The 9,943-nt window shown below is 46.5% G+C and overlaps 1 protein-coding gene across 1 annotated transcript in view; it reads right to left on the bottom strand.

The window, feature by feature from the left end:
• Positions 1 to 9,943, bottom strand: part of Arfgef3 (ARFGEF family member 3) — a 154,791-nt gene that overhangs the window by 41,578 nt on the left and 103,270 nt on the right. Inside the window, exons 13-15 of the mRNA XM_023712198.1 lie at positions 4,649 to 4,812; positions 3,551 to 3,716; positions 408 to 515 (exon numbers count right to left, since the gene is read on the bottom strand). Of these exons, the coding sequence (XP_023567966.1) occupies positions 408 to 515; positions 3,551 to 3,716; positions 4,649 to 4,812 (438 nt within the window). The remainder of the gene's footprint in view (positions 1 to 407; positions 516 to 3,550; positions 3,717 to 4,648; positions 4,813 to 9,943) is intronic.

Below are 9,943 nucleotides of genomic sequence, written 5' to 3'. Positions count from 1 at the left end.
TTGACTTACAATTTATTTAAAAGACATTGTATGATATCTTCTCCTAGTATTAGAAACTTTAAAAAGTATATTTCCATTTTCTGTTGACTTTAAAAAAAAACAGAGGTTCGTATCTATGTTGTTTATTAATTATTTCTTGCCTACATCTTGTAATATGAGAAACTACTTTGGCAGTAACAATACACAATGTACTAACCATTGTTACTCTCCTAAAAATTAAAAAAAAAATGGTCTGTTGGCTCACATTTCACTTTGTGCTCATAAATAACAAATGCTACTCAGTGCAAGGCCAGCACAGCACGTGGTGCTAAGGATCCAACCCAAGTCCTCGTGCTTGCCAGGCAGGCGCTTAGACCACTGAGTTATCTCCCCTGCCCCACTCATACACTTCAGAGCCAGGTCCTTACCTGCCACCGTGGAGTCATCTACTCTCCTGCTCTGGGTAAAAGGAGACTCAGTAGAAGCTGAGGCCATCAGCTGGCCCCCAATTGCACTGCTTTCCAGGCCATCGATATCTGCCAAGGAAAGTCGACAAGGTTTGTCCTGACTACAACGCTCCGGTCCAGCACATGGCCACCGTAATCCTCATTTTTCTTCAACAAGCGACCAGTGTATCTATTGTGTGCTGGGTACAGAGCAACTTTTTCAGAGTATTATGAGTTGTATTTTATTTAGTCAGCTCATTTTCTTTTCATTGTCAAAGCATTATCCTGTTACACCACTGTGTATTTTGTATTTGAAAAACAAAGCTAAATTCTGTCATCTCTACTGTTAGGAAATCTATTCATTTGAAATAACTCTGAGCTTTGGATTCTCTTTTTCATTCATATCCATGGCATTATTTCCAAATTTTATATGGGCTGGTCACCCAAAAATGAATTTTTCTTTGAGGGCTTCTTCATTAGAATTTCAAAAAGACAGACCTCTTTGTCAGATAATCACTTAATCTAACATCTGAGTACAATGATAACACATTGTTAAGAATACCTTATAGTTTCCAACTAACGTTATTTTTTTTTCATTTGATTGTCCCAACAATTCAAAGTAGGTAGGCAGGGTTGGCATTCCCTTTTCAATTTCACAAAAGGGGAAACATTTAAAGGCGCTGGATCACTTCAGCCATATTGATGGCGAAGAAAAGGATTAGATCCATGTCCACATCTTCCCATTTCATGCTCACTACAGGTTCCTCAGCTACCTTGTTTCTCCATCTACCCTGGAACAAATCCTCCTCGACAGGATTAGCTCAACAAACCATCCCTCAACGTCGCAGCAGGAAGGAACCGATGGCCTGGGGTTGAGAATGTGGGGTTCTTATCACGGTTCCTACGTACGGAGCCCCGCAGCCTTGTACCTGGGACAGACACTCCATTCTCTGGGTGTGGACACCTTTGGTATAAAGGAAACAACCATGGCAACAGTGGTGATGGGTGGAAATGTGTGGTGTGAGTGAGTGCAACCCAGGGAGGGGACACGCAGGATGGCAGGAGGAGTAGCTCTGAGGTTAGGACTGTAGCCTTGACACAACAGGATAGTTCTTTGCATGGTGTTTAAAAATGGGTTCACTTTACCATTCATTCTTATAAAAACTTTAAGAAGCTTGGAGACTTCCAGGCAGCACTTTAAAAGATCAAAAAAGGGAGAAATCTATATGGTTGTGAAAGCGGGAGCAGGCCAGTTTCTCTGAAATTAATTTGACCATTGGTTAAGTGGCTGCTTATTGGCATGCACCAGAAATTACCATTAGTCTATGTTATGTTTCCTATGTGCTAGGTAAAGGAGTGGCGAATTCAAGTACCACAAACTTTGTCTAAGCGCTACAGTCACACAATTCCATAGCACACTTTCCGTGGCACCAGGAGTGGCCAGAGTTTGTACAGGCACTGACCAGATTACTGCCACGGTTGTTTCTTCTTTTTGTTAATGTACAGGGTCTTTTTAATTTGGAACAGGGTCTTACTATACAGCTCAGACTTGTAGTGATCCTCCTGTTTTCAGCCTCCTCAGTGCTGGGATTATAGGTTTGTGCCACCACGCCCAGACTTAGCGCCCAGCTCAGCATGCCTGGAGGCAGAGCTGGCACAGCACGCAGTGCCGGGGATTGAACCCCAGTCCCCGCGCTTGCCTAAGCAGGCACTTAGTCCATGGTTTTTTCTTATATGTAATAAAAAGATCAGGTAGCAGTTTCGAAACCCGAGGTTAACTGCTGCTTGAATTTACTTGTCATGTCGTATCTGTCATTTGCTGCAAAGACTCACAAAAGCTTATTGTGTCAACTTAAGAAAAGATTATTTTTCTATCATTAATTGAGAGCACAGTAACTCTCTCATGGACACAGTAATGGAGTTCACTGTTCCATTCTAAGGGAGATGGTTGATTAATGGTGTTGACTGATGAGTGAGACGTGAATAACTGGTTACTCATTTCTCATCATGGAGTAGCCCTTCACTTATTTATAAAGACTGTGTTTAGCAAGAATTATGGCATTTAAGAATTAATGAATTAAAGTTGGTGTGCAGAATATCCAAATTCCAAGACTAAGGAGCTCTGGACAGCACCAGCTATTCCCAGGAAGGGAGCTGGTAAAAACAGATTGAAATCAAGCATTACTTATAGGTAAATGAAGTGCACAGCCCTTGCATATAAGAATTATTTTATAAATGCTACCACGATTAATAATATGTGAACTGGTACCTTTCAGTGACCCTGATCCCCAAGGCTTGGGACCCAGCCTTGCCCTTCCTTTTATCCTTGTTCTGAAAGCAAAACAGAACATCAGACAGCTGTCTGGACCCTGCCCTGTGGGGACAGACCTCACCGTGTGCCTTGGCTTGCTGCTCCACTCCTCTCCACCAGCCAGTAGTCAACTCTCACCTTTACAAGCATTCCCAGAACCAACTGCAGGTACCTGACCCACCCTTGTTATATAGTCCAAATTGGCCTTGAATTTCCAGGCTGCCCTTGGGCTTGAAGTGACCCTCCTGCCTCAGCCTCGCCAGTGCTTGACCTCACTGTGAAATTTTGGATAGTTCAACAGGATATAAAGGCTCTGAACAGTGACACCAAATAACGCGGGGCAGGTGAGTAGGTAGCACCATGTGGAATTCTGGTGCGGATGGGAAGCGGGGAGCTCTGACATAGACAGGATGTGGAAATGGGGCCAAGTTTAAAATTAGTCATCTACATTGCTGCTCAGACCCCAGGGGCAGCGAAGGGTCAACGGCTCTCTTAGCCTCTGAGAGCCTCAGATGTGACCGTGGGCCCTGGGCCCAGGAAGTGCTGCCCATCCATATGAGAGCGGCCTACGGCCCGACCCCAGCAGAGGAGGAGCCAAGCTAGTGCTTGTCTCGTAAGATGCAGCGAGCCTCGCAAGCTCCGCACAGAAGAGGACCGAGCACTGGTGAGGCGCTCTGGGCTGTGGGCAGTGCCCGGGAGGCTTTGTGACTGCTGTTTCAAGGCCCACTTCAGACACCATTGTGCTTCAGAAGCGGCCTTGAGGGCCAAGCCTTCCCACCCGCCGAGTGGCGCAGGGCTGGGGATGGGTGCTGACCCGTCAGCATGGTGATGAGTGGCAGGCTGTTGTCCTCCGGGCTGCCCCAGTAGCCGGCTTCACCCAGCATGTTTCTCTCCAGCACCTGGTGGTACAGCTCCTCAATCCAGGCCTGAGAGAAGACCATGAGCACCCCTCCGGTCTGCACCTGCTTCATGAACTCCTTCTGCAGAGAGAGCACGTGAGAGGGGGACCGCACAGACCTCTGCTAGGAGCAGCTCCAAGCTAACCCTTCCTGTCCTGCCTCGCCTGGGAGTCAGGGGGCTTTCATGGGGGTGAAGAGGGGACGGGAGGAGCCAAGGGTGGAGAAGCCCAGACTTTCCAAAGCTCCTTTTGCTGATGATGTCTGCTATGGCCCCTCAGAAGGAGCAGGGCCGCTGCACTTGCTGCGCTCCCCCGTGGGTGGGGAGTCACACAGTGCGCAGCTGCCTCAAAGCAGCTTCCTCTGCCCAGCCTCTGCCTGCAAGGAGCACACGTGGAGGCACTTGACTCACAATGTAGTCACTTAGCCTTGCAGATCCATACTTTGTTAAGCATACAAATCTTATCTGTCCCCTTCTGTGGACCCAGTAATTCAGGCTCATGACCTGGTCCTAGGAGATGACACCACACGAGTGTCTTGCTTGGTCAGGGAGCCAACACACTTCTCCACTCCTTTCAGAGGAATTCTGTCACTGGCAACCTGAGCCTAGTTCTGGCCCATGAGTAGGTCTGGGTATACTCTGGAATGCAGTGAAGAGGTTGGTAACAATACATCACTTTCAGCAAAATCCCTGCATGTCTGATCCCAATGTGGTAAGGATGCTTTTGAATGTGCTTTGAGGCCACGTGTCTAGTGGTTCTGCCGGATGAAAGGGTGGATGTAAGCAAGCACTCAGGGCTCTTCCCCACCAGCAGCCCCCTGGCAGGATGGGAGGGCCCTGCAGCTCACACCTGTGCACATCTGTGCCCTCACAGCACATATCCCTTTCCTCCCTCCAGAGTCGCACAGGCGTGGAACAGAGCACACCCTGCTGTGCCCTCTAAGGCCCTGCCCCAGGTGATGCAGGCAGCAGGCCTGCAGTACCCTGAGGCAGCAGGCAGAGGCTGCACACTCACCAACATGCCGGGCGCCAGGGCTGGCCGCTTCCTGTAGTAGTCACCGTGGGACAGCTTCAGGTTGAGCAGCAGGGCACAGTGTGCAGCCATGTACAGGCTGTCTGCGTTCATCAGCATCTGGAAGCTCAGGCTGCTGCCGTCAAAGCCTGGCAAGCGCATCATGCCTGGGAAGAAGCGCAGAGACCCAGCTGCAAGCCGCGTACATGACACAGCCCCTCCCACACTAGTGACCAAAACTCCCGTGAGACCCTTCTGGGCAGCCACAGCAGTCAGCGCAGAGGCTGAGGGCCAGGTGCACCGGGGCAGCTGGCGCCTGATTCCCAATCTGTTGTTGAGCAGCTGGGACTGTGGGATTCAGTTACGCTTTCTCGTCTTGCTTTTCTACACCAGGGGGAATAACGGAGGGGGTCCCATCCCGTCCCATGGCTTCCTGTGATGGTGCCAAGTCACAGACCTCCATGCCCACGGGATCCACCACAGGGCCTGGCCTTGCTTTTGCCACTCCTAGAATGGCCTACCTGAGCTTTCAGAAGACCTGCTCCTTCACTCTTTCAGCTCTCCAGTTCAGCTTTCCAAAGACTTCCCTTTCGAGTGCATCTACACAGCACTCCCAGCCCCACAACACTTTGCTTCTTCTCCCTACATTTTATTTTTTTTTGTGGAACCAGGGATTGAACTCAGGCCCTTGCACTTACCAGGGAAGTGCTTATTCCACTGAGCCATCTCCCCGGCCTCTCCTCCTACATTTTTAAACAGGCTTTTCATATCACGATCTTTATCCTACACAGCATTATATGAATATACATGAGATATCTGCCGTCACCAGTTCCACAGTGCCCAGAACAGCATCTGTGACAGAGCAGACCCTTAAAAAAGATTTGTTAAATGACTGAATGAACGAATAAGCTTGCCTAGGAGAACTAGACCCACATGGGCACTGACGCAAGGGGCTTCCAGCAGTTACTCTCTGTGGGGTTTTTGTTTGTTTCCCAGACGAGCTCTTGTTGCAGACCACTATGAGGCAGCACTGAGCAGGCTTTACAGTTAACTCACTCTGCTGGGTATTGGTGTTACATGGCTATAATCTCAGCACTCGGAGGCTGAGGCAGGAAGATTGCTGCAAGTCGGAGGCCAGCCTGGGTTATACAGTGAGTTCAAGGCAGGTCTAAACTGCACAGTGAGAGCCTGCTCAACAACAACAACAACAAAATCAACTTACTGGCTTAACGCATTTATTTAGGAGTCTCTCCAAAGACTTGCTCAAGGAGCAGTGGCTAGTGTGTGGAAGGTATAGCTCTCCATGCCAGTGGTCACTGTGGAGGCCTGTGGCAGTGTGACACCTCCAAGGGCAGAATAAAGCCACAGCTGAGGACACCCAGCTCTCACTCCAATTTTTACAACTGCAGCAGCAGGCCCTTGGCGCACTAGAGATAAGACGGTTCTCCTCGTTGGCAAAATGTACTGCTTGGGGAAGTCTTTGATGTAGTTTTACAAGGTCCTGCCCATGGCTCCACATTCACCTCAGCTATCCATTCCCTTTGTTTAAAAGCCCAAGAAATAAGGGTGATTCCAAAGAACTCTTCATTTTAGCTCCTAGCGCTTTCTGACCTTCCTGGACCCCAAAGCTTTATGCTACTGCTTATTTATTTAATCCCTCACTGTCCACTCATCATAGGAGATCGGGAAGGCTGATCAGCTTCTGATAGGGTCCCACTATGTAGTTCAAGCTGTTCTTGAACTCACTATGCAGCCCAAGCTCATGGAGAGATCCTCCTGCCTCAGCCCCCTGGATACTAGATTACAGGTATGTATCACCATGACCAGTTTCATATGAAATTATTCTTCACACATTTACCTTAAATACAAAGTTTTTTTTAAAAAAATGTTTCTCAAAAGGCAAAACATAATCACCATAGGACCCACCCATCCCATTCCTAGTTATCATCCTAAAAGAACTGAATGAAGAGATTTCAGCAGCTATGTATACACCAAGGACCAATGCAGAATTAGTCAAAAAAAGTCAAACAGGAACAACTCTCAAGTTTGGACAAGTAGATCACCAAATGTGGTGTACACATAAAATGGAATATTATTTGGCCATAAAAAGAGTGGGAGTTCTGATAGAAAATGTGATGCAGAAGGCATTGAAAACATATGCTGGGGCCAGGGGCGGGGGGAGGAGATGGCTCAGTGGAATAAGCGCTTGCCTGGCAAGCGCAAGGACCTGAGTTCAATCCCTGGTTCTGTAAAAAAACGAACCAAACAAACAAATAAAAAAACCCCATATGCTAAGTACCATGATCCCAGTATAAAATGACAAAAAATTATCAAACTATATGAAGTGCCTAAAAGAGATAAATCCAAAGACAGAAAGTAGATAGGAGGTTTCCAGGGATAGGGGCAAGGGTAATTTAGGATGATGAAAAAATGAAAATAGTGGAGATGTTGATTGTGAATATAATGCCACTAAATTATACACTTGAGCATGATTAATGTCAACTTTTATGTTATATATATCCTGCATTAGAACAAACAATCATATAATATACCAACAATCATTTTAGTGCTATAAAGCTGTTTTAAAAAAACCAAGAAAATGAAGAGTCTCAAAAATATATAGTAGCTATTGACTTTCTCCCCAATTAAAAAAATACACTGAATACTATTTTATACTAGCTAGAGTTCTCATTCTGAATATATAAATTAACTGAAAAACAAACAAGGAAAGGACTGCAGCTGGGCTCATCCAGCCCGAATGTGGTCCCTTTGTTCACCTCCAGGGTACATGGGTGACACATGGGCCCCAGGCCAGCTCCTCTGGAGCGGGTACCACACTGGTCCAGAGCCCATTTCTCTCTATAAACGCTATGAGGTTCAGTGTAGTGATAAGGGTGAAAGAGCCCATCCAAAACATGTGTGTACAAATTACACGCACCCACAGATTCTTGAGGCTACATGTAAAAGCATCATTTCATCAAAACTAGGTCGCCAATGTAAAATGCAAGTATTTGCCAGAATTGACAGCCAAATAAAGGGAAAACACACATCTGCAGCTGGGATGCTGACAAAGATGTCAGCCAGAGGATGCTGTTAATTCAAGACCCTTCCTGTATTTGAGAGGAATATCAACATCCCCCACCCGACAGCTCCACCGGGACAAGCTGAGCCAGGGCTCCAGGTCCTCCGTGCTGTGCAGAGCACTGCTGGGCCCCTGTAGCTGCTTCCATGAGCTTGCTCTGTGGTCATGGAAGGAGGTTAAGCTGAGAGTGGGATCTGCAAACTACATCCTTGGCCAGATGCGACCAGTGTATCATGGCCCAGATGGCCCGTGGGGACCCCCAGCCCTCTGCAGGCCCCGTGGGCACTGGTCTCAGTTCTCTGCAGACACAGATAGTCTAAAATCCTTCTCTTTTCAAGGTAAAACAGAAAGCAGCATTCAGAGCTAAGTAGTTGACTATCCTAGATCACAGGTGAAAGGTACATTTGAGTCTGTGAACCAGGAGGAGGAAAAGATGCTGTAAGTGGCTGTGATCCTGGACACAAGTGATCATGTCCTTAAAATTTTTGAGGGCTAGGGAGATGGCTCAGTGGAATAAGTGCTTCCCTGGCAAGCGCAAGGGCCTGAGTTCAAACCCCGGTTCTGCAAAAAAGAAAAAAAAAATTCTGAAACCAGCTGTTTATCTTGGAATATGTTTTGGAAAACTGAGCATATGTGCAGATGCTGAAAGTGAAAAAGGCAACTGGCATGTCTGCTGGCCCCAAGACCCAGTCATGAGCTCCAGAGGCACAGCGAGCAGACACACCCAGCTCTGTGACCATCTGCTGGGCTTGTGAGGGGCCACCGGTCAGCATTTGCAGGTTAATTCTGTATGTAGGTCAATTTCTTCAATGACAGAGCTGCCAAATCTGAGATGAAGGCAACGTGAGGTGTTCTCTGTCCAGTTAAGGGAAAAAAATGTGTTATACCAAATCGGGTTCACTGGTAACAGTAGTAATAACAGAGTCAACAGTGGCTATAGTTTGCTAGGTGTTGTCCGTTGCCTAGAGCCAATCTTCCTCACACCCCGCTTCGCTGATCATGTCCCAACTTTGTTTACAGCAAGGAAAGTGCCTCGGAAACATTAAGCACTTTGGCTAAGGTCATCCAGCTAGAAATCGGCAAGGCGCCTCTGCAGGCTACCTGCACTAAGCTCTACTATGCTCGCTGCTAATGCCAGTCACGTGTTCCCCTCTGGCAGTCTGTGCATTCTTCTGATTGGTTTCATTGAAGTTTCATCACCATGACAAACGAAGACACTCTGGCCTTGGATACACTCTGGCTCTCGTAGCTGTACTCCACAGGTGGCAGCAGGCAAAGCTCAATAGCTATAATGAAGACACTTGACTGTCAAAAACAGAAGAATGGTCTCTCCCCCACAGCTGGGAAAGACCAGATAAAGCACTTCTAAATCTCTAATGTGAGGATATTTATTTTTAAGTCAATGTTAAATATTTGATTTAAAACACTGAACAGCATTGGGGAAAGCAACTGTCCTGTTTCTCCTAAGCCTCGGTTATGCCTCTCCCAGAGACTCTCACTTGCTTATGTGGACGGAACTGTAACAACTCGGATCACGGACAATGATAAATGAATTACACAGTGACACGATGCTTTCCAACAATATGTCACAGACATCTCTTTATATTAGTACTTATAGGTCTGCCTCGCTCTTTTTAATGACTGCATGTACCACTGTGTGGATGCCCTGTGGGCTGCCTAGCGCTCTAGCGCACCAGTGGACATTGTGTTGCTTCAGCAAAGAGAAAAGCTGAAGTGACGGAATTACTTTAAGCAGTTCTACATATGTATTTGTGGAATAAATTCCTAAAAGCAGAATATATATATATATATATATATATATATATATATATATATATATATAATCTGACAGATACAGCCAAAAATGTGTTCCGAATAGTGTCACCCACACTATTTTCCCTCCTGCCAACTGTTCCCAAGGCTATTCTTACGCCCTCAGCAACACTGCCTGGGCATGATTAACTTTCTACACCTTCATGGTAAGAGTACACGACTTTCCTTAGAAGACCTTTCTTTACGTAAGCAGTTAGCTCTAGTTTTTACACAGTATTATTGTTTTCTTTCTTGAAAATGGTATCAGAAATTAGTTTTAATAATCTGGCAAAGGGTCCACAGCAGGGAATTAATTATACCCACACTCTTCTGAGATGAGCATTAACATTTTAACTTTCACTTGGAGTCCTTTTCAAAATTATATTCTGCCCATCTTCTATAGC

Source organism: Octodon degus, unplaced genomic scaffold (assembly GCF_000260255.1).
Source record: "Octodon degus isolate 3935 unplaced genomic scaffold, OctDeg1.0 scaffold00024, whole genome shotgun sequence".
NCBI lineage: Eukaryota > Metazoa > Chordata > Mammalia > Rodentia > Octodontidae > Octodon > Octodon degus.
This window is presented reverse-complemented; position numbering and strand designations above follow the sequence as displayed.